Below are 25,429 nucleotides of genomic sequence, written 5' to 3' on the forward strand. Positions count from 1 at the left end.
AATGAACTGTTTTTACTCTAATGATACTTATAGCACTGTAGCACTGTCCTCCCATTGTTCAGTGATTTGCTCGAGTGGGCACCAGTCTCCATTGTGAGACTTGTTGACTTGTTACTGTTTTTGGCATTTCGAATATACCACAGGGAGCTTGCCAGGTTCTGCCGTGCAGCCAAGATACTCTCAGTAGCTAGCCGGGCTCTCCGAAAGGCATGGAGCAATTTGGACCCGGGTCGGCCATGTGTGAAGCAAGCAAACTACCCACTGTGCTATCGCTCCAGTTTATGCGTTAAAAATTATTTTACAGGCTGAGCGATAGCAGAGTAGGGTAGGGTGTTTGCCTCGCATAAAGCCAACCTGGGTTTGATTCACAGCATCCCATATGGTCCCCGGACTACTGCCAGGAATAATTAATTCCTGAGTGCATGAGCCAGGAGTAACCCCGGTGCATCACCGGATATGACCCAAAAAGCAAAAAAAAAAAAATAGAACCGTAATAGACCCCCCAAAACACTTCTTAAAATGGAGGAAATGCTTCCCTAGGAGGTTATAATAATAAAGCTGCCTCATTAGCTTCCTGACAGAAACGAAAGACCAGCCGATGCACTGAAGCTGTTGAACAGACCGTGTTGGATGTGTCTGTCTCTGGGTTTATGGAGAGATAGTTCCAATAGAAGGACAATTTGGCAAGGCCCCTGGCAAAGGTTTGGAACGAGGAAGCTGGTTCCTGTGTGGCGAACCCTGGGCATATCATTCCACCGCTGTTCACCTTGATTTCATACTGCAGAAAGGTCAAGCCTTTCTTTTGTGAACTGATTTTAGCCAACGAACTTTGATGGCAAGTGGCTGTGGCTCAGTGTGGCACACTGGGGCTCCTGGACCCCAGCATGTAACCCGGACAGCGTGACCTCTGAGGCTCCCTGGATGCAGGCATTTTGTGCATATGGAGAAAAGAAATTATGGCAAATATTCTTCTTCCCCCAGCATTTGCTGTTAAAGCTTTTTACTTCTAATTGTGGAATAAAGGGCTTTGGTCTGATGTTGAAAGAATTCCAGGCATTAGGCAAGCAAGCAGGTGGGAGGGCTTCGGGGAAGGCTATGAAATGAATCTGTGCCTGCTTGGAAGGTTAATCCAAGAGAGAGATCTGAAGGTAAACCTTCATTTTCTGACAGGAGCTGCAGGATGGGGGAGGGTGCTCTGGGACGAGAGCCCACCAGCTCCTGTCTTCAGACAGAGCCACTGCAGCTGTCGGGGTTGGCCGGGGTGCGGTGGGCTGGCTTAGATTTCTCCTTGGGCCTCCTCACCATCCTAGGTGTCAGCACCCTGTTTTTTTGTCGGCTAACCCTGCTCCCTCTCTCCCGCCATCAAACAAATTGAATTAGCTGTCGCTTTGTCATTTCCCTTTGTGGTCTCCAGAATCTTCACTCTGGAGAGTATGGTTTGGTATTTGAACATGGACTGTGCTTTGACAGACCCCAGGGGTTTGGGGGCTTTGTTTTGTTTTTAATGTCCCTAAAGAATCTCTGTGTCTTGGGATGAAACTTCTCTAAACCACTGCAGCTTGTTGGGATGTGGCAGATTGTTCCGCAGTTATTTATTTATTTATTTATTTATTTTGTTGAATCACCATGAGATACAGTTACAATAGTTACAAAGTTTTCATGTCTGAGTTTCATTCATACAATGATCAAACACCCATCCCTCCACCAGTGCACATTCTCCACCACCAATGTCTTCAGTATGCCCCCCACCCTTTCAAGCCTCCCCCTGCTTCCGTGGCAGACAATTTCCTCCATACTTTCTCTCTATTTTTGGGCATTATAATTTGCAATACTGTTCTGCAGTTTTTATTGAGGAATAGTGCAGTAAGCAGCAGAAAAATTGTTCTCGTGTCCTGGGTATTGTGAAAAGAATGCCTCACTGAAACTGGGAGTGCTGGGGGTCTCTGAGAGTTTCACTTTTAATCTTTTGGAAAGAAGGATGCAAGTGCAATTCCTGGTTCATATGGTAGTTCTACCTCTATTTCATGGTTGGGTTTTTTTTTTTTTAGAATCTGCTGTGCTTCTTTTCCCAGTGGATGTATCACTTTACACTCCATTTTCTCTACACCTTCCACACGTACCTTTAATTTTTCATAGCAGCTGTAATAACAGATGTTATGGGTGTCACATTGTGATTTGGATCTACATTTACTGATCATTGGTAGTATAGTAGTACTTTTTCATGTAACTTTCCATGGACCTTCATGGACCTTCTGTGATAACTTCTGGCTACATATATGTCTTCAGGGAAAGTGTGTTCAGATCCTTTGCCTACTTTAAAATCGGAATCTTTGGCTTGATTATTCCTTGTATAAATGCCTCACATATTCTGGATATTTAGGCTGTTATCGGGTATGTAGCTTGAGAATATTTTCTTCCCTTCTGTATGTGTGTTTTTTTTACTTTGTTGATGAAATCTTCTATTGTGCAGAAACATTTAAGTCCCCCCCCCCATTTACTTTTGCTTTTGCTACATGTGCTTTAGGTATCTTATCCCCAAATTATCACCAAGCTCTACATCAAGGAACTTTTCCCCTATGTTTTCTTGTAGGAGTTGTGTAGTTTTTAGTCTTAGTTTTAAGTCTTCCATCCATTTTAATTGATTTCTTACTCCCAATAAGCAGTACAGCTAGAATTAGAAGGCAAGGGATTAAAATAAAACCAAACCAAGAAAACATAATATTCAGCCAATTATGACTTTTAAAATATTTTTGCCTTGTTTTATTTGGAGGCCATACCCATCAGCTCATCAGAGTTTACCCCTGGCTCTACATTCAGGAATCACTCTTGGTAGAGCTCAAGGGCACCATACAGGGTGCTAGGAATTAAATCTCAAACACAGATTGACTGCATCCAAGGCAAGTGCCCTGCCCACTGCACTATCTTCTCAGTTTCCAATTTAAAAAATGTTTCTCAATTGCTTTCTCAAATTGTGTATTTAACCTCTGTTGTGGGATTGGAGCGATAGCACAGCAGTAGGGTCTTTGCCTTGAGTGCAGCCAGCTCGGTCGAGCTGGGTTCGATTCCTCTACCCCTCTCGGAGAGCCCAGCAAGCTACCGAGAGTATCTCGCCCACACGGCAGAGACTGGCAAGCTACCCGTGATGTACTCGATATGCCAAACACAGTAACAACAAGTCTCATGATGGAGACATTACTGGGCCCGCTCAAGCAAATCGATGAACAATGGGAGGACCATGACCGTGAACCTCAGTTGTGTGTTTAATCATAAGTACTTGTGTAGTCATATGTTTTTAAAATCATGTGTAGAAAACTTTTCTTCTCAGAGAACAGAGATTGTGTTTAAACCCAGTCTTGAAATACTGACGGGGTGGAAAATGACGAAGAAGACAATGAACAAGTTTGGGGATTTATTTGATCCACCAGATATATGCAAAAATATCAGCCACTCCAAATCCACCAGAAGGTCCCAAGATTAACCTCCATTTCTCTCTAGGCCCCTACCTAACCCATCAGAAGAACCTACATGTGACTACATCATTGGTGGCAAAGAGGGCTCCAATTGTATTAGTTCCAGGGCAAAAGAATTGGCTCAGCTTAAGCTCTTGTTGCTCTGTTGAAGACTGTTCTGCTGCAGTTGGGTTTGTTAATACTGGTCTTGACCGCATTGCCCAACTATCTGTGAACTTCTCATCAATCGCCATCTCAGGCTGGGAGTTTGTGTTCCATTCCAAACGAAGGTTGTTTCTCTAAATCACAACCTGTACTGGTTGTTATGAGTGTTTTGTTGTTGTTATTGTTTTGTTTTTTAGCATGAAGGACAATCTGGCTTTGTAGCCTTCCTGTTTTCTGATATTCATTCATGAATTCTTGGCTTCTAAGTTCCACTTCCTCTGTGGTTGATTTTAGCATTTCTCTGCCCATTCATATTCTTGAGCTGCTTCTCTTTGCAGAGTCATATATCGTTCTGTTAAAGAATCCACACAAAAGTTCTACTGCAAGGATCTGAGCCAAATTCAGTGAATAGGCGTCAGGTCTCCGCTTCAATATTTGTTCTCACTCTGCATACCTGGCTGGTTCTATATAACCCCATTTGGGATGAAACAGTCATTATCTTTCTGTCTATGGTTAACCTTGGCTTTATCTGGGAGACACCTGTAGTTTGTCTTTCCTAACTTTTCCCCTTTTCTAACTGTCCACTGGCATATTCATCTCATATTTAAAAAAATAATTTTCCCTTCAGTTCAGAAGTAGTATCAAATTGTTTTGTCATGTACACAGTACTCACCCTACAGTTCTCCTTATTCCCATTGTAAAGATCATCTATATGTCTTCCTGAGAGTTGCACTTGAGTATCAGTTTGCTAAGTTCAACAAAATTTCCCCTCTAGTCTTCTGTTTCGTATAGTGATTATAAGATCCTCTTCTCAAATTTAATATTCTTACTGAGAACTCCAGGTGAGAGAGCAGGTGGATGGGAAGTGAAACAGTAGCATTAGATGAGGGGTCGTGAACAGTTTGGTGGTGGGGAGGGGAGGTAAGTGTGTACACCAAGTGTGTATATAAATGCCAATCCTACTGTAAACACATTACTTGAGCTGTAATTGATCCTTAAGAGAAAGAGACCGGATTAAATATAGTTTCATTTGTAAATTTAAAAGAATTAACATTCCCATTTTCTCTTTCAAACTTGAAAATTGTAGTGCAGCCTTGTCACTTTACTATCTGCTCAATATCTGATTTCTAGTCTTTCTTCCTTCTCAGTGTAACTGGTTTCCCACCTGATGAATTTATTACTTTAAATCTTCTATTGGACTCTTAAGGCAGTTGTGTTAGAAATGCTCTACTCTTGCCTCTTAATTTCTTAATTTTTTTTTCTTCCTTAGGCTGGGGATGTGGTTCAAACAATCGATCACACGTGCCTAGCATGCAGGGGGTCCTGGGCTTGATCCCTACAACAGCGTGACCCCCAGAATAGCTGTAGTGCTTCCAGGGCTCCCGATTTCCGCTGAGAGCTAACCTTAGTAACCACCACACAGACATGCATATTCCAGCACTGTTGTGTGGACCCCTGGAAGGATAAAACGGTTGATCATAATTCAGTTGTTTTCCAGTTAGTGGAAGTCCAGTATATGAAAAATCACATCCAATAAATATTTGTAAGGAAGAGTTCCTTGGCTACCGGATGCATTAAACTTGCTGTGATTTTCAAGAGAATCCCAATTGGCAGACTTTTGAAAGAGAAAATCACCTGTGTTTCTTTGTTCTGAGTACTTTCGATGATTAATATGCTGAAACCTTTGCAAAAGAAAATTTCCTTGGAAATATCAAATTGAACACCGCCTCTTTGTTTAGCAAAACCTTTTCTTCATTTTTTGGTGATACCCAGGCAGGATAAACTGAGTTCTGAGTTAATGTTCCAAAGTGATACTTGGTGACTGACTTCCTGGAGTGGCTTTTGTCCATTAAATGAAGTTGGGAACAGACAATGACCATGTGCTGACTGCTGCACATTGCTTTCTCAAAGTCATTCTTGAAAAATGGTACACCCATGAAGGGATGGGTGATGGAATGTTGTATGACTGAAACCTAATCACGAACAACATTGTAACTGTGTATCTCACGGTGATTTGATTAAAAACAACAGCCGCCACAACCAAATTTAAATATAGGAATTAAAAAAAAAAAGAAGAAATGGCACTAAACATATAGAAATTATTTACTAGCCATTTGGGAACCAGAAAATAAATAAAGGTTAAGCGCCACTGAAAAGTCTCATTCTTTGTTTTTCAGGACCTCCTGGGAAACGAGGCAAAAGGGGTCGGAGAGGAGAGTCTGGTAAGTGCTCTGAGGCTGCGGCTGCATAGGTTCCGCCCAGGTTCTGTCTCTGTTCCTCCTCAGTCCCGACTCTGGGTCTTGTTGGCAATCGCATGTATGCGCGTGCGTGTCTCTGAATCCGCTAACCCTAGAATGATTTTGATCTCCTCCCATTGACTGATAGGCAGGAAAGTTTGCAAGATAATGTTAATTACTGCTGACTGACCTCCAGCTCCCAGTTCTGGCCACTGACCACTCTGGCGACAGCAGGGGCTGCTGGCTGCCCGCAGTGGGGTGACACCACAGACACTCCGGCTCTCTGGGTGGTCGCTGATGTAGGTTCCCGGCAAAAACATCTGCCTTTGGTCACTGGGGCACCCGTCTTGGGAAGTGTTACAGCTGTTTCAGCTAACCAACACAGTTTTAGCATATTTTTCCTCTCCTTTCATGCACTGAGAATCGGGTGATTCTCTGGGAAGACCATTGATTTCTAATGCTGCTGCGTGCTTTCCTCATCACTCCTGCATTTCTGCTCAGGGATGAGGAAATGATAGCCTGGGCAGACAGGCAACTCTAAAAATGTGCATTGTTTTTTTTTTTTTTAATGACCACAACCAATCCCTGGGTGCACAGTGAAGGGGGAAGGTTTTTTTTTTTTTTTCATTAAAACCAGTAAGTTCTAAAAAGGAGTTTACTTCTTATCTCAGGGTAAACGACCATGTGAAGGTTTACCAGGCTACCAATTCTTTCTTAATAAGAAGAGGGTTTTCATTTCATTTACGACTTAATTCTAGTGTGCTGAGAAGTGTTATTTATTTTACAAGATTATATCTCTAAGTATCAGTATCAAAGACTATCAGTTATGAGGTGTTGAAACAGCCAAAATATTAACCTCTGAAAAGGGGCAAATGGGAGGCTAATCGTTTTTGTCTCATTTCCTCAGCCTGTTGAGGGAATGTGCCAAGGTTAAAAGACTTATGAAACTTTATTCATTAGTGCTACATTTCTGTCAGCATATGCTCAAAAGTTATGTCTAAAAGTTATCAAATGTAAATAATTGAAAACATGTATTATTCCAAGGAGCATTTCTTCTACATAAAGCTTTATAAATCTGGGTCTGCAGCGATAACACAGCAGGTAGGGTGTTTGCGTTGCACGCAGCCAATCCAGGTTCGATTCCCAGCATCCCATATGGTCCCCTGAGCACCACCAGGAGTAATTCCTGAATGCAGAGCCAGGAGGAACCCCTGTGCATCGCTGGTTGTGACTAAAAAGAAAAAATAAAAAACGCTTTATAAATTTGTTTGGAGGAAAAGTAAATGACGAAGCTGTCCAATAACCATGGAATCAACCATGTGTCAAAAGAGAAAAAAAAGTGACAAATTTGTGTTTATGCAAAGTTGTGTAGGAAACTTAAAAAGTTAGTGACCACATTCCTGGCAACTAATGGCTGGAGTTGTCATTGGGCATATGGTATGGAAATATTTTTTTCTGTGAGAATGTGTAGGTGTAAAGAAACTTAAATAACCACCAAGATTTAGTCTCTTCTAGATTGACAATGCTACTGAATGAAAAGGAATGGCTATATTTAAGATTTTGTTGTTTTGCCAAATTCGATATAGATATATCATTTCTCTACAACTAGTTCATAAATAACCAAATACCAGTCTGTCTGATTCATTTCTTACCTAATTTTTTTTTTTACTTAGATAAGATAGATAACATTTATCTGGTTTCTCTTCAGATCGTATAAATTTCAGATATCAAGTTCTCCGTGCTCTGTAGATAGGCCTCAGCGAATCTGAACATTTCTTGATATTTTATGTGAAATTTTTGTGTGGATGCATATAACTATACATTTGAATGTGGTCTCAAAGAAACTTTGGTCCCCAAAATAAGAATTATTAATAAATGCTAAGTAATTTTCACATTCCTAGTGATTTGCTCTTATATGTTAATGCTTTGATTTTTATTTAATTTTAATATTTTGCCTATTGACTAATTCTTTCTCCCTTTGTGTTTTTACTCTCTCCACCCTCCCCTGGCCACAGGTCCTCCTGTAAGTATACTTGTTGCATCTGGGGCTCTTCTTTAATCAAGATCACGTATGTTAAAATTTTACTGTAAAAATATAATCTATATTCAATTAGAAAGATGTTGCTGACCTAAGAGTACTTAATTTTGGGGAAATATTTGTAAGTATACTATTTTGTGATTAAGCAGTCTGTTGCAGTGTGATTTACCCCCCCCCCCATGTTATTTATTAATATAATCAGAAATCCCTTATTCTCTTGAGAGCTTTGGAATAACTCATTAAATGCCCCACACTAAGCGATTTTCTGGGAATTCCAAGATTTCTCGTGCAAGCAAATCTCCAAGCTATTTCTCACTTCTTGTTTTTTTTCCATCCGTTTCAACTTGCATCTGGCATATTTGCATGTAGTGCCCGTCCACCAAATGTAGATGGCAACCTGATCATGGAAACGATCCCCTCGGCGGGCTCAGGACAGCCCTCCACCCACCCTCCCTCTGGAGGCAGCACCTCCTTTGATGTCTGCTGGAGTTTTGCCTGCATAAAGAGCACGAGATTGGAACCCTTGGAGAACTGCACTTTCTTTTTTCTTTCCTTGAATGGGTCATAGCCACAGCATTCCAGTCTGCTTTGCACTCGCAGGAAGAGATTATCTTGTCAGCTTGGAGCTGGACGTGTGTTTGAGTAATATCCTGGATATCTGTTGTCTGACCCCGCTGTTTGTTCTCTGTTCTGTGCGTTTACAGTAGCCATGATCATTGGCCTTGGGATGTTTTCTCATCCCCCATCGCCAGTTTGCTCCAGGGTTCACAGACTCTCCATTGGCAACTTATCGAACAGACCTGCGTGGTCCAAGAGAGGGGCTTAGCGCGGGCTCCTTTACTTTATTCAGAGGAAGCATTGGCTTCCAAATATCTTTTCCAGTCTTCCTGCCACGTTCAAAGATGGAACATAAATCATGTTCGAAATGACTGTGCTTCTGTAACTGACTTTTAGTTCTCGCTTAATGCTAGGCAGATGGCATGCCCCAGGTCTCGGAGCCTCATTCTCTGGCTTCACAGTTAAGCCTCGGTCTTTAAAGCTAGAAACAAATCACTACTACCCAGAGGAAACTCAGAGATTACAGCCTGTGTTGCAGGCTCCTTTCCGGGTGGATGTAAGTACAGGCACTCCAAGAGGAAGTTAAGTCTCCTTTCTGCTGAGTGGGGATGCTCTGGACTCTTGGATTCTCTCTTTGGTCCTTCACAGACTTAGCAGCCACATAGCTCTTACCTCCTTGGGACCATCTGTTAAGTCCAGGTTCTCTCCTCAAAGAGTTTCATGATTTTCATTTTCTTCTTTTTTTTTTTTGTAATCTAAAAATAAAAGGTAAGTCATGTTTTAAACCCCGGAGAAAAGGCAGTCAGCTTTGCCCCAGCAGCTCTGTGATGTCACCAACTGAGACCCACCCTGGCTGCAAAGCTGGAGAGGTTGCAGAGCTGGAACTCATTTGGGTGTCTGGTTTTAACCCTTTCTCTGTTCCTGACCACAACATCTCCATTCCTCATGAATTCTAGGTGCTTATAGTGTGGATCACTTCTGTGTGGGTTGGGAAGGTGAAATCCCAAGCTTGATTGGAATAATTCCATGTATTTAAAACATGACCAGAAAGAGTAAAATGACTAATTTATAAGATGTGCACGAATACTTCCCCACAACAATGACCTCTTAAAGGAGTTATGTGTTTAGCGAACTGTATCATATCCTGGTGGGAAAGTGGAAGTATGGGATTTAATATAGACTGAAAGATAATCCGAATCACTTGCATTTAATAAGATATAAAGCTATCTTATTGATTTAGAAAAAAAGAGAAAACACATGTAAAGTCTGTATCTTTCTGAATACAGTACAATCTTTAGTAGCCCCTATGCTAGAGGCTCTGGCGATAAAAATGTGCTATAATAAAATCCTCTTTCTTTCAAAAGTTGATAACTGTTTTTATCGACCCACCCAGGATTACAAAGTTATAAAGATATATGAGATTGAGTTTCGGGCATACAATGTTCCAACACCAATTCCTTCAACATCCAGTGCCCTCCACTATTGTCTCCCGTTTCCCCCCAGACCCCACTTTCTGCTCCCCCACTGTCCTAGATAACTTCCCTAATGCATCCTCCCACACTCCATGCCCTAGCAAGCTCCCTACTGAAGCCCAGCCCAGTGCTTCTGCTCTAATGAAATCCTCTTGAGCTTCCAAAAAGTATTTTCTTTGATACAATTTTGCATAATATGCAAATTTCTAAAATACTGCCACAAGATCCCTTGCTTCAAAATAAAAATGAATGAGCATTGGTATTACGATGATGAGCTCGACCTATCAGTGGCATTGGTTGTTTAGATGCACTATTCCATTATGCACTGTTTTAACTTTGCAACCGTAATGTTTCTACTGTGGGCATCACTTATCTGTGATATTTTTTTCTTCTGCTTCCCCACAAGTTAAAATCTGAAGTTTCTTTAATTTATTTTTAGAGAATCTTTATTTTTCTAGTTCAATGCCGGGGGGGGAAAATCCAGTGATCTGCACTAACAGGGCTTTGGCTAGAAAGGTTAGATAGTCAAGTGGATAGAGCACATGCCTCCCAGGTACAAAGCTTTAAGTTGCATCCCCTGAGGACCCCCAGGTACCCCAACCCAGGCATCACAGACCCGGTATCCCATGGACCAAGCCCTTTCAGGTGTGGCTCCATTACAAATAAATCATAGACCAAAAGTTGGATTCAGTACAAGGTTGGGCCAGTGCCAATAGCCCTGGCCTCCCTCTGCAAGTGAAGCATCAAGCACCAAGGCATTCTGGGATGTTTAATGTTCCCTGTTCTGCTGATCAGCCCTTGGTACAGCTCCTGGATCAAGCCCCACAACCTCACTCCCGTGAGCCTCTGTGGCACTGAGGCTCCACGCATGCTCCACGTATGATTGAGAAGTGCAAACTTAAAGTCTGATGTGGATCTCCTCTTCATCCTCACACAGTTCTGACCTATGTTTAATCGTGGCACAGTCCCTCATTGAAACAAAACAGGAAGAAGAGGTTTTTCCCAAGGGACACCAATAGTTCTCTTTTGTCACAAAGTCACCTCTTCCTCCCTCGCCCCCCCCCCCCCCCCCCCGGTATGCCTCATAGCAATTTTGAAGATTTTTTTTCTGTTTTTGGCCACACCCAGTGGTGTTTGATTGATGCTTTGAGGTCATGTGGTGCCAGGGTCTGAGCCCAGAGCTCCTGATAAGACCATTTGCTCATTCCTTTCAGCTATCTCCCTGACCCTAAAAACAGTGATTAATTTAGCTGCTTTCAAGTAGATCTTGATCTATTTTAGAGAGTTGGATAGGTCATGCTACAATGATTTGTGCCTAAAAATAGGTTTGTTTTGTTGGTTTCTGTTTATTACCTATCGATATCTTATGTATTTTATAACTTAAATGCAACTTGGATTGGATCTTATGTATCAGTTTAGTCTTTAGGAAGCTATTCAGTTTCTTTTTCTGCTTTATCCCTTTTAAACAAAGTTATTACTATCATAGGGGTCTGCAGTATAAAGCTGCACTGAAGCAGTTTTGTGGTAATACACACCATCTAATTTTCTGTGGCTTTCAGAAATGTGCCCCCTCCCATTTTTTTCTTATAAAGGTAACTTTATTGTTCTAAGGAAACTGCACAAGTTCTTTGAGCAGTTGGCTCAGAGATTGAAAATGTTTTTCTAGAATGAGTTGCCTGATTCCAGATGACATGGAATTGTACCTTTCCTTTTTTTTTATAGATCACAAATACATTTGTGTTTCAATAAGGAGCTAAAAGTTTGATCCAAATGTACAAATGACGGCAGGATTTTCAAATGCAGTCAAATTTGCACCTGTTGAACCTTTCTTTAAAATTACAGAGGGATGCTGATTCTCTGTCCTGAGGTCCCAGAGGAGTTAGTTGGCAGAGGTAGTCACCAGAAATAGAACCAAAGAGGTTTTATACATGCATCCAGGAGAAGCCTGGAGGCCGGCAGGCATGGCCTGTGTCAGCAGTGTGGCATCTGAAGTGGGTTCACTGCCAGAGATGTGTGGTGATGGTTGGGGTGTGGAATCCTCTGAGGTGAGATTTGATGCCCTGCAACAGCCTCTTTTATCCCATCCACCTTCAACAATTGTCATCTGGATTTGAACCCGAGTCTTATTGACAGATGAATCAAGTTGACTTTGCTGCATTAAGCCTGACGGGCTATTTCTGCCAATGTGGTAGATAAATTAGGAGAAGGAAATTTCTGCAGAACTTTCCAATGTAAGAAACTCTGAGAGCTTTACTTCCTCTTGGAAAAGCAACACGGGTCCTACATCCATGTTCACAGTGAATCTTTTCCAGATACTTCTACCTTGGGTCCCTTTCCATGCCACTTGTCCTACCAGTGCCATGAATTAGCCACGCTTTGCCAGAGGGAGTCTGGAGTAGGCCTCTCCTGCAGTTTTCTCTGCCTACCCACACAGAACTTTGACACCTGTGGTTTTCAAGTGTGTGGGAGGGTTCCTGCAGGAAGCTGTTCTGCCACACCCTGTTGAATCCTGTCATCTTTAATTGATCCCAACGCTGTCCACCTGAGGAGACCACCAGATCCACAGGTGACAGACTCATGCTCCCAAGACTGGCTGGTCCCCTTCCACACACACACTTCAAATGCCACTTTCAAATCCCAGTTATCTGCTGCTGTGTGATTAGCCATGAATCAAAGTTTGATCAAAGCCATGAATCAAATTTCATGATTCCCCACCTCTTTTTCCAATTCATTTGCTACAGCAGCTCATAGAACTCAGGAACAAGGGTTTTGGAGTTTGTTTGTTTGTTTGTTTTGTGGAGGATAGATTTGGGCCACACCCAGTGATGCTCAGGGGTTACTCCTGGCTCTGCACTCAGAAATTATTCCTGATGGTGCTCAGGGGACACTATAGGATGTGGGGATCAAATCCTGGTCAACCACATGCAAAGAAATGCCCTTCCCACTGTACTATCACTCCGGCCTCATCAGGACCATCTTTACTCACTGTTTATCAGTTTATTGTAAAGGGATATGATAGAGGTGAAGATAGATATGGAAGAGATGCCTCTATGGAGACACCCTCTTCAAGATACTAGAAATAATTGCCTAAATTGTAATTATACTGTGATAAATTATCTAAATCTCCCAGAATGGAAGTCATTTGTACAGAGGTATGATCTTTGGCTTTCAAGTTAAGAAAATAATATAAATTTATCATTTTTTTCCCAGCAGATATTTTTATTGCTTATTTGCTATGTTACCACTTAATTATTAAGATATTCTTATGTCACCTTGGGTTTTAAAAAGGCTGCTTTTGTATAGGTAGCACTGTCCTCCCATAGTTCATCGATTTGCTCAAGTGGGCACCAGTAATGTCTCCATTGTGAGATTTTTGTTACTCCATTGTGACATTTTTATGTTTTTGGCATATTGAATACGCCATGGGGAGCTTGCCAGGCTCTGCCTGTGGGCGAGATACTCTCAGTAGCTTGCCGGGCTCTCGAGAGGGATGGAGGAACCAAATGCAGGTCGGCCACATGCAAGGCAAATGCCCTACCAGCTGTGCTATCACTCCAGCTTTTGTGTAGCTAGCAATGCTATTTGTTTGATAATAGGTTGTTGGTGGTGGCGGAGGGAATAGGAGGGAATAGTGTTTATTGTATAGGAGGCCCAGGTTGTCTTCATCACCATCACAAGCCAAAGAAAGAAGCAAAATCAAATCTGTAGAATTAATTTGAGCTAAAAGATTGTTTGGGGGAAGAACTGTAAGGAACAGCCACAGGTTGTCAAAGATGAGTATTCAGTTGGGAACCTGTACACATCTGTGTCTCCTGGAACAGAAGGTAGGAAAAGAAACATGGCTGGGAGCTCTTACAAAGATGAGATTCCCAGCATCCTTTCAGCCTTCTGCTTCCAGGGTGAAGCTGCTATGTAGAAACAAGGAACCACACTTAGGGCAATTTGTTTTAAAGTTTCCTCTGATTTTGTTTAATTCAACTTAGTGCCAGGTTAAGCAGAATGTTGGAATTCTGGAAGAGGTAAAGATAGTGAGCAAATGCCCCACAGATTCAGAAAAATGTAGAAGAAGAAGGAGGAGGAAGAGGAGGAGGTGGAGGAGGGAATAGACATACAAAAATATTGACAGTATTTTTCTTTGAAACATGATTTTTTTGCTTGTGATGTATTTCAGAATCCCATCTGTTTTGGAATAACTTTAACTGTTGTAACAGACAAACTCTGAGATGGTCATAGCTTATCTTAATTTTTTTGTTCATGGAAGGGGCTCTAAGTGGAGCTCATAGGGTCTGGGGCATGCTAAGAAATTTGTCAGCTTTTGGACAACTGGGCTTAAGGTTCAATGCAAAGGCCCATGGAGCTGGTGCTTGTGGGCCCTTATGGTGCCAGGGATCGTCCAGGAGGCCACTCGGGGCTGCTAGCGGCCTCTAGGTTTGAGCAGGCCTGCTCAGGGATCCACGTGGTGCCAGGAATTGGACCTGGATTGGTCACATGCAAGTCCCCTGAAGTTTATTTCTTACACGTCTGGGACAGTGCTTCTTTCAGGGACACAGACAAGAGGAGACTGCCACCTTTCATGTGTGTGGTCAAGGGCATCCTGGACAGACATGTAGCCATCATATGGGATAGAATATCATGGGACAGAGAGGAGTCATTGGGGGAGGAGACGTTCAAAGTCTCAAAACAGGATTTTGTCACTTCTGGCCACATTGCTTGTTCAAAAGTCAAGTCATAACTTGTGCAAAAGTCAAATCACACCCAACTGCCATGGAGGTCAGGAAATGTAGCTGTGGGTTCAGAAGGAAAAACTAACAAGTTAGGGAGAATAGCTCATCTCTGTTCCCTTGTGGGAAGAATTCTTGAGAAAGGACCAGAGGTCTCCAGAGAGATGATCCCAAGTATGCCACTTGGCTGTTCATTTGCCCTCACTCTCTTATTCCATGTTAGAGGTGAAAAAAACCATCAAAATTGTTATCAGGGGCCAGAGAATTAGCAGTAGTGAGAGACAACTGCCCTGCACGTGATCCCTGTTGATCCACATCATGGGTTCCCAAGCATAGCCAAGAGTAATTGTGGCACAACTGGGTGTGGTATCCCTCCCCCAAGGGAAAAAAAGATGCATGTGTGCACATGTGCATGCACACACACACACACACACACACACATTCACATAAAACAAAGCAGATACCACTAACAACCTAGAATGGAAAAAGGGAAATGGTTTTTTGCTGTTATTTCACAACTTCAGGCTTCTGTTGTTGATGTTTTAATCTTTAAAGTGTTGGGAGTGTCCTGAGACTTGAAGAGACCCTGTGTGACCTACTGTGTGTTTGCCTTCCTCTTCCTCCTTCCTCTGAGCTACTCACTAGCCTGTGTCTGTAACAATGTTGATCTTTTAACTAGGAACAAGGAAGCTAATTTGTGGCTTCATTTTTCCATTTTTTTCCAAATGAAAGATGAATTGTTTTAGTAATTCTTAGGTGGAAAAGAGACAGCATTCTCAGTCACTTTTATGAGGTTTGGAGATGGAGAGATTGAGTCTTACGATGGGCAAGAGTTGATGTAGGGTGAGAATGTAGGGATGCATTTCCCAAATATCCTGGGTCGGTGAAATAAGAGAGACCTTGCAGAAGAACAGTTTCCTTTGTGGAGGTGACACAAAGGAGACACACCTGGCAGTGCTTGAGGGACCATGCAAGGCCAAGCCAGTGTTAGCTGTATGCCAGGCAAGAACCTTCACTCCAGTACTAACTCTCTGACAGAAGAAAGCAAAACAGGGAAGGCAGCACTTTGAGAAGGAGCCTCTGTTTCAGAATCTGTGTTGCTGCAGCTCAGACCCCTGCCAGCCTCTCTAACATCCAGCCAGAGACCAATGCGGTCATCTGCCTTATCTTCCTGTCTGATTTATTGTGCCAGAATAATTAGTAAGATTGCTGAATTCCTGGGTCTATCTGCCTCTGGGACCTGAAAGTATCTTATGGGGCCAATTAGGCAAGCAATTATATGACTCATGCACACTTGAGAGTTTATCACTTAAGAAATAGGTAGTAGGTTGGAGCTCATATATATATATATGTATATATATATATGTATAATTGTTGAATCACTGTGACATACAAGATACAGTTAGAAACTTTCATGATTGAGTTTCAGTAATATAATGATGGAATACCCATCCCTTCACCAGTGCACGTTTTCCACCACCAGTGTCCCCAATATCTCTCCCGCTTCTCCACCCCCATCCTACCCCCTGCCTCTATGGCAGATAGTTTTCATCTTACTCTCTCTATCTACTTTGGAGCATTATGGTTTGCGATACAGATACCGAGAGGCCATCACGTTTGGTCCATTATCTACTTTCAGCACATATCTCCCATCCCGAGCGATCCCTCCAACCATCATTGTCATGGCGATCCCTTCTCTATCCCAGCTGCCTTCAGGTTGGAGCTCTTAGATTAGTGTTGGAATTCTGTATGCCTGAAACTCAGTCACAAATAACTTTGTAAATCACAGTGCCTCAATAAAAATTTATATTTAAAAAACTAAAAGAAAAAGGGATCAGGGGATGGATCAAAGAGTTAGAGCACATGCTTTTCTTGGAGGAACTCTATGTTCAATCCTGGGCACTAGCTGGTTTTCTGAGCACTATTAGAGCACTGTAACTCATGGCTGGTTATGCTAATCCTTCCACAGGTTTAGGCATGTATTTGAATGTTATACTGTATACCTTGGAGCTGGAGCGATAGCACAGCGGTAGGGCGTTTGCCTTGCAAGCAGCCAATATGGCTGACCCGAGTTCGATTCCTCCGCCCCTCTTGGAGAGCCTGGCAAGCTACCGAGAGTATCTCGCCCGCATGGCAGAGCCTGGCAAGCTACCCGTGACGTTTTCGATATGCCAAACACAGTAACAAGTCTCACAATGGAGACATTACTGGTCCCGCTCGAGCAAATCGATGAACAACGGGAGGACCATGACTGTATACCTTAAATTATAGAAAAGTTTTATTTTTATACCTCAACAAAGTACTGTAGCACTGTCCTCCCGTTGTTCATTGATATTGAACACATCATGGGTAGCTTGTCAGGCTTTGCCGTGCGGGCGAGATACTCTTGGTAGCTTGCCGGCCTCTCTGAGAGGGGCAGAGGAATTGAACCCAGGTCAACCGAGCTGGCCACATGAACAAAACTGGAGGAAATTTTCAGTTCAAAGGACTTCAGCCAACTTTGTATAGAATGCATCTTTTGAATGCTATGTTATTCTGATTGTATATGTTGCACCAAATTGCACCAATATACTCCTTATTTTAACTTAGCAATGAAGCTTAATTTAACTTAAAGTCAAAGAAAGAGAGAAAGAAAGTTGGAGCCAGCAAAAGAGATTGTAATGGAGTGTGTAGAGCGATGCAAGGGGGAAATCCCCAGGTTCGCTAGTCTGTGAACCATCAAGGAAAATTTAGGACGATGAGTGGAGAGCCATGCAGATTGGGAATAAATGAAGACTGAAAAGTGGCCACTGTATTTCACACTGAAAAGGGTTTGGGTGCTAGCAGGCATGTTAACATGTTAATTAACATGACTTTATTCCCTATGTGCAGAAGCCAGACCTCTTGGTGGCTTTACTTGGGAGGGTGGAATGGATGAACACAAATCAAGTACAACTGGAAAACCAGGGGCCCTTAGGGAAGCACATTTTCTCCCAAAGTCTGTGTGAATTATGCTTGTCTGAAAGATGCACACACGGCCATGCTACCCCTCCAGCTGGTGGAGATCATTCAATCATTTAAAAAAAAAATTCACTGTCCCTGTGTAAGGCAGCTTTGAGGCTGGCTGATGAGAAAAAGCTTCATCTCTGTTTACCCAGACAACTCCTTTGATGCTTATGTGGCCAATAACAGAAAAGGGACATTTCCTTAAGCAGATGAATGTCGAGGCAGATTGGTATTGGGGCTGAGCTGTGGGAGATGGGAGAGAACCGGAAGAGGAGAGAACTGTGAAGAAGAAGGATCAGGACAGAGGGAGCGATGAGCCTCCCAGGGGCCAAAGGGCATGAAGTGAGAAGCTTTGAGTTGGGAGCAGGGGGTGATGTGGGGAGGCATGGCCCGAAGCTAACCTGAACAATATGACTTTCTTTTTCTTTTTGTCACACCCAGCAATGTTCAGGAGTTACTCCTGGCTCTGCACTAAGGAATTACTCCTGGCGGTGCTTGGGGGACCATATGGCATGCCAGGGATTGAACTCGGGTCGGTCGCATGTAAGGCAAACGCCCACCCCACTGTCTGATCGCTTTGCCCCATGACTTTTCATTTTTGTTAAAAAAAAAAAATCTGAGCAGGAATACCTGATGGGATAGGTGATATGGCTGCTCTGCAAATGATTTGTGAAATGGCTGTGGAAGAAATGGGAAGGAAAATCTGTGCTGGGCAGGGCCTCCCCAGAAGGGAAGAGTTATAGCTGGGGGTGTACACCAGCTCTGGAGAGTGAGCAGCCAAGAGACCACAGAGTATCTGAGGTGTCCAGTGCTGACCCGTATTCCTGGCTAGTAATCACACAACATGGCTAGCTGGAAGTAGCTGCTGAACTTCGTTTCATGGAGATTGTCGTTTCTCAGCTGGGTTCCACGGGACCCTCCGTGGGCCTCAGGATGCTTCAGAGGGATCATATGTGAAAGCTGTGGGAATGGAGTGCGGGGCATGAGACTCAGGGAGTGGCCAACAGCCCGGGGCAGCCACGCAGAGAGACAAGCTCAGGGGGCCAGAGTCAGGAACGACCAGAAAAGACGGGTGTGTCTCATCTGAGGATGCTGAGCCTGAGGAGGAGGAAGGTCAGGAATGTGGCTGTTTTCCTCACCTGTTGTAGGTGGCACCTGGAGAAGGAGGGCAGTACTGTTGCCACACATGGCACATAGGTGGCATGCGGAGGACACCAGTTGCTTATAGTTGATCTTCCTACATTAGACAAAGACCAGAAAACAATTTTAAAGAGAAAGATGCGAGAGAGTGTCTCTTCCTGGGCCCTTTGAGGAAGAAACGCCCCTGGGAAAATGGCATTTGGGCCTCTGTGACTGAAATCAGGTAGGGGGAGCGTGCTGTGGCCCAAAGCCCAGTCAGGACTGAGAAAAGGGTCAAAAGTAGAGCAGCTCCAGGGGCTGGCCAGGGACTGAGGTGAGTTTGAGAAGGTTCAAGGAAGATGCTCTCTTCCTACCCCTAGACCCTCTGTGACTGCAGTCCCACAAGGCTTCCCCTGCCAACTCTGATTGTCCGGGGGACGGGACGGAGGTGAGAGGAGCCTGCCGTGTGCCCCCACAAAGTGCCAAAACACCCCCTCTTTGCAGTAGTCACACACACACATACACACTCCATCTTCAGCTAGCCAACCCGTTGGAGAAGAGGGAGCATTTTTGGCAGCAGAGCAGAAACCCAATCTGGAAACTACAAATTTTTCAAACAATTATTTTCAATTTCACATCCCCGACTTCCTCTCAGAGACCCGCCTTAACTTCCATCTATGTTTGGACGCTCTTCTGGGGGCAGAATCTAAGCGCACAGAGCCCTGGGCTGCCCAGAGCCATGGATTTGTCAGGACACATGAAAGCATACATACTTGGGCCCTGCCGTCCAGACGAGGACTTTTGTTCTGATATATAATTTCATTCAACAGCCGTAGACACATAGACTTGGCCTGTTGATTTGCAGTTTGGGGAACCTTCCCAAAGCATGTTATTAACAGCCAATTGGCATACAGTTTCAGGCGGTTTTTTTTTTTCACAGGTGAGAGTGAAAATTGAAAGAGTGGATTAGAGAGTTCTCTGCAGGCACCCGGGTAATTTATGGCCCTTCTGTTGTAATGGCTCATGTATATATCTTTCAGCATATCTAGCCCTCCACTTAGACCTGAATCAATGGTAAAGAATCAGAACAGCTTTTCAAAACCTGCCCCATGGCGTGGAACTAATCAGCTGGTGGTTTCCTTTCTGGTAGTTCCCCCATTATCCAGTGTGCTCTCCATGGAGCCTCAGACAGGAAATGACCCAACCCGTCCACTTCCAGCGAGTGGATTGTTTGTCCCGATGCCCCCCTCCATCTCCACCCTGCCCTCTCTTTTGCATCTTAAACCTAAGCCTCTAACCATTGAATCTTCATGTCTGGGAAGCTGAGCCGGCATTGCTGTTACATTCACACTTACTTTGTATATTATATGGCAGGGGTTGAAAAGAAGCTTTTTGGAGTTTTTGTACTGTTTACCAATCCGAAAGTTATGTAAAAGATGAGGATTGATTCTTTTGCCTGAATAGACTGCCTCGATGTTATTTATTTAGAAGGCTATTTTTCCCATAGGCATTTGCTCTCTTGTTTGCTGGGGGGGGGGGGGGGGAGGTTCTTATTTTATCTTGAGTTTGGTGATGTTAGCAGAGTTTAGGAGAAGGAACTTTGAAGAGCATAAACAAACTGATGGCAATTGCAGATTGCTGGGGGATGTTGAACAAAATGAAAAATTGCTTGACCTTGTATCAAATATCATAATTTATAAGAAACTCACTACAAAAAAAATAACCATTTACTGTAATATGAAGTTTCCTATGTTCGGTTATTTAATCAAAAACACAAGGCAAATGAATTTGGGTTGGGAAACCCTCTCCTATATATGGTGAGGAGGGGAAGCTTTTATTTTGTCATTAAAAAATATCATTCTTTAGGAGGCAATTACTTCAGTTCCTATTTTTTAGAATTTGCCACCATTCTGTAAATTCACTAATAACAAAAGCATTTGGATCTACTTCTAGGCTTTGTTCTGGTGAAAATTAATAGAATATTTTCATTGATGTAAGTTATTACTGGAAATTGATATTGTCTCTAAAATAGTAGGAACTCGACTGCCCTGAAGTGTAAGAATCACCAAGATACAGCCAACTTCAGTACTTTTAGTGATTTATACTACCTTAAATTAGACTGCCAGAAAATTAGACTACGTGGGGAATAGAAACGTTCCTTTTGATCAAAGAGGACGATTTGTATTAGAAAGCATCCTGGTGAGGGTCCATAAGTCAGCATTTCAGGTGAGAATTTTCAGCAAACAGCTGTGAATGTTTCCTTGTTATATCCTAACTGACAGAAGTTACATCTGTTGGCTTACTATTAGTATCAACATACAGATCTCCTGGAAAACGACATCATTTTTGTTACGTGTTTGTTCTTACTGTCTCTCACTCTGCACTGGTTAGCCTTTTCCATACCTTAGGAAAAAAGACAATAGAGTTGTCTAGTTCCCTTCATTTCAGATCTTCAAACTTTATGCTCTATTTTCAAAGCTATCATCCGCAGGAGCTAAATATTGTTTGCTTTATCCGTAAAATATTTCCTATGAAACTCAGTCACATGAATATGTGTGTTTCTGTAAAACTCTGTCGCTGGGCCCTAGGGATAGTTCAGAGTGGGAGAGCGTAGGCTTTGCATGCACGAGGCTCTGAGTTTGATTCCAGCGCCACACGGCTGTCTGCATCATCACATGTGGCCTGGTGGCCCCCGGTGGCCCCCGGTGGCCCCCGGTCTCCCTCCAGCACTGTCGGGTCAAGAATTCCTCGAAATGCCTCCTGGCCTCAGAACACTGGTGCAGAGCCCAACCCCAAAGCCAGCTCCTAACTCACTAGCATTCAAGTATGTACATTAGAACATACTGGAAATCTCATCATGGAGAATTGACTTCGAAGATTAGAATTTGTAAGCCTTTAATTGCTTTCTAACAAATTTAAAAATGACATCTCTATAGGAATTGATCAAAATTTTGGTTTTTTAGAATGTATTCTGGCCCAAAGTTTTCTGCAAAATAGAAAAATATATTATTTTAAGTTTCTATGAGATACTGTGAATCACAGACCTGTTTTTTTAATGTTCCTGAAAGATTTATTTAAACACACACACACACACACACACACACACACACCACCTATAATTCTATTTCCAACCACACAGACCTGAACCCCTTTTATTCCATTAAACTTTTTTTTAATGAGTCACCATGAGATACACAGTTACAAAGCTGCTTATGATTGAGTTTCAGTCACACAATGACCCAACACCCATCCCTCCACCAGTGTCCATTTCCTAGCACCAATGTTCCCAGTTTCCTTCCCACCACCCCCCTCCTCCAGCCTATCTCTAAGGCTCTATGGCAGGCACGGTCCTTCTCTTTCTCTCTATCTCCCCGCCTCCTCTTTCTCCTTCCACAGTCCTTTAATGTAAGGGTTTCAGGCATGCAATGTTCCACCACCACAATATGCACCACAATTTCTGGCGTCAGGCCACTGTCACCCCAGGGCTCTGCCCCCAAGACTCATTCCCTTCTCCACAGTAACCTCAGTTCTGTAGACCAGCTTTCATATTCTGTTACCTTTGGCCCAAAACATCATTTTTCAATGGAAGTATCTTTTTCTAAGATATTATCTTCCAGCCATAGAAAGTTCTAGAGTGCCTAAAATATAAAAATTATATGATTTCAGTTGGTGGGAACCCCAGAGATTGAGTCCAAAATTTTCCTTCATTTTCTAATAAACGAACTAAAAGTAGACCCTCCAAAAAGGAATGTGAGCAAAGACATTGTCACTGACAGAATTATTCGGTGGTGATGAAAGTGGACATATGAATAATGGCATACAATCTGTTCTATCAAAATTAATTCATTTCCAGGGGAATATCCTCTTAAATGCTCCATCTTTTAAATAGTTCAATTTATCAAAGTCATCATATCACATCTGTTATAAAGATTCATCTCTTGCTAGACTAATTTTCCAGAATGACACTTTTCACAGTTTATGGTGTTCTCATCATGGTGGAAGAAACCACATCAAAAGTGTGTTTTGAGTGACACTGGAGGCAGATTTCATGTGGGCAATCTATTTTGTACATGAAGGTTTCTGTTTATCAAGACAGATAGCTGTTTGGTAAAGAAATAATATTTAATTAGCCATAAATTACATTTTTCCTTTTGTTATGTAATTTTTAATTGAATCACCGTGAGATAGTTACAAAGTTATAAAGCTTTCATGATTGAGTTTCAGTCATACAATGTTCCAACACCCACCCTTCCACCAATGTACATTTCCCACCACCGATATTCCCAGTATTCCTCCTGCCATCCCTAACCCAACCCACCTCTACCTCTGTGGCAGGCACTTTCCTTTTTTACTCTCTACTTTTGGGCATTATGGTTTGCAATACCGACACTGAGAGGCCATCATGTTTGGTCCTTGTTCTACTTATAAATTACATTTTTAAGAAATACTTGTGTGGTTAAAAAAATAGAATAACCTCATGAAGGAAATTGTTTCCCTACTTTTAAGTAATATTATCCAAAAATCACTTGGATGAAACTGCAGAACTTTTAAATCTTTCATTGCTTTTGTTTTACCTTCATCTCAATGAAAATGGGCTTAAGAAATGTATCATCATGACAGTAAGGGAGCAACAAATGACCAATGGCCGTGACACAGGAGCTGGACCTCAGAACTGAACTGGGGATGAAAGGGAGGCAAGCAGGTGTCCTCATGGGAGTGGTGTGGAGTGACCGGGATAAAACCACTGATAACACTGATCACAGTTCTTTAAAAGTGTATTAATCTATTTGCAATTGAAATCATCTAAAAGATTTAAGTAACCTGACATCATTTAAAAACTTTGGTTTTATTGATTCTATCTTAGATTCAAATCTTATTTTAGAGATGGTAAATATCTGTGCAGGTGAAAAGTAAAAATTTGGAATGGAATGGCCAAAAATGGAATGACATGTATATTTGTTGTCAGGAATATTATTGTGAAATCAAATTAGGAGGGTTTCCCCCCTCCCCGCCAAAAAGTTAAAAGAAAACAATTCTATAGCTTTATTAAGTGGGTTTAATATTGATCTCTCTTTTAAAAATGCCAGACTTATGTCTCTTTATGAATGCGAGACATTGCAAAGAGGGTAGAAGGCTGGGGAATTCCAGAACAAGGAAATAAGCTAAAACTCTGTTCTTAAGGATCACAAAGCAAAGACATTTCAAATTTACTGTTTCCTTAAAAAAATGTGAAATTCTGAATCATGGTTCGAATGACCTGTTTGACGTTTCCCTCTGATCCCCCCTGCCTGCAGTGGAAACTGAACTATCCAAATAAGGGACCAAATTCCACCCCCTGCAGATGGGTCCTGTGGGAATACACACTCAGGCGCTAAAGGAACCCGGAACCACGCTGCCCTCTGACATGGGTGAAGAAAAGCTCCCTCCCTGATGGTAGAACCAGGTCCTTTACTTCCTCTGTACAGAAGGACAGAGGACATTACTCCATAACTCTCCACCCTCACCCTTTCCAGTTTGTGTCCTTCTGGCTGTGCGTGCCTGAGACTGAACTCAAACTTCTCTCTCAACTCTTCTTTCTCATTAGGGGGAAAAAATGAATGAATGAGATTTGCAGTTTGTCAAACGCTCTGAAAAGATGGCTTTAGCAGACTCTTTCTGGAAGGTTGAACTGCCTCTCCTCCTCTCGGTGGGCAGGGCCGGTGGGGGAGCTTAATTCACTCTGTGCACACCGATTGTTAATCCCAACGTCTACCTTGGCCTACTTCCTTTCATTTATACAATTTCAAGGCTGGCCAGTCAGCCATGCTCCAGGCAGCATATTGCCCACTTAGGCATGTGAGTTTGTGTTTTATTCTCTTCCCAGTCAGAGCTGGGCCTGCTGTGGCTGCAGCCCAGGGAGCACTATCTTTTATCCCTTGGCAGTGATTTAGAATCATTCCCAAAGAACCGGCAGGCCTCATCAATAGAGGTAATTTAGCCGTTGGCTCTAAATATGCTAAGTTGCATTCCCTTCTCGATGGAGATCAGTTATTTATCATAGAAGAAATGAAACGGATTCAATATCTTGAAGATAACATCACAGTTATGTGATGTGGGGCCCACCTCACAGCCTCACGTTAGCTGTTAAATTATGGTGGCAGATTTTCCAGTGAAATTAATTTTGAGAGGAGAGGACGTTAGCTTGATTTTGCAACTTGAATGTTTCTCACAAAACCTTTCATTTCCTCGGGAGCAGGAATCCCAGGGAGCATGGGAAGCTGAGAGAGTCTTCACTTCTCTGAGTGACTCGTAACATAGAGTGAATTCCCTGAGCAGAGCACAGCTTTGGTTTTTCCAAATTCCTCTAACACGTTCCCATCCTCCAGCCTCCAATAAGTCCTGCTTTGTTTTTTGTAGGATGCTTGAATTAAAGGTTCATAGATGATTTTTTTTAAAAAAAAACAGCAAGTGTTGGGGCTGGAGCGATAGCACAGCAGGTAGGGCATTTACCTTGCACGTAGCTGACCCGGGTTTGATTCTCAGAATCCATATGGTCCCCCGAGCATCGCCAGGAGTAATTCCTGAGTGCAGAGCCAGGAGTAACTCCTGTGCATTGCTGGGTGTGACCCAAAAAGCAAAAAAAAAAAAAAAAAAGAAAGAAAGAAAGAACAAAACAAAACAGCAAGTGTTTATTGTTTAGGATTTT

The 25,429-nt window shown here is 42.6% G+C and overlaps 1 protein-coding gene across 1 annotated transcript in view; it reads left to right on the plus strand.

Moving 5' to 3' along the window:
• COL25A1 (collagen type XXV alpha 1 chain) overlaps nucleotides 1-25,429 on the plus strand; it is a 457,778-nt gene that overhangs the window by 233,645 nt on the left and 198,704 nt on the right. Inside the window, exons 3-4 of the mRNA XM_056116824.1 lie at nucleotides 5,792-5,836; nucleotides 7,867-7,874. Coding sequence (XP_055972799.1) covers nucleotides 5,792-5,836; nucleotides 7,867-7,874 — 53 coding nt within the window. The remainder of the gene's footprint in view (nucleotides 1-5,791; nucleotides 5,837-7,866; nucleotides 7,875-25,429) is intronic.

The sequence above is a fragment of the Sorex fumeus genome, unplaced genomic scaffold, assembly GCF_029834395.1.
Source record: "Sorex fumeus unplaced genomic scaffold, SorFum_2.1 ptg000033l, whole genome shotgun sequence".
In the NCBI taxonomy this organism is placed as follows: Eukaryota; Metazoa; Chordata; class Mammalia; order Eulipotyphla; family Soricidae; genus Sorex; species Sorex fumeus.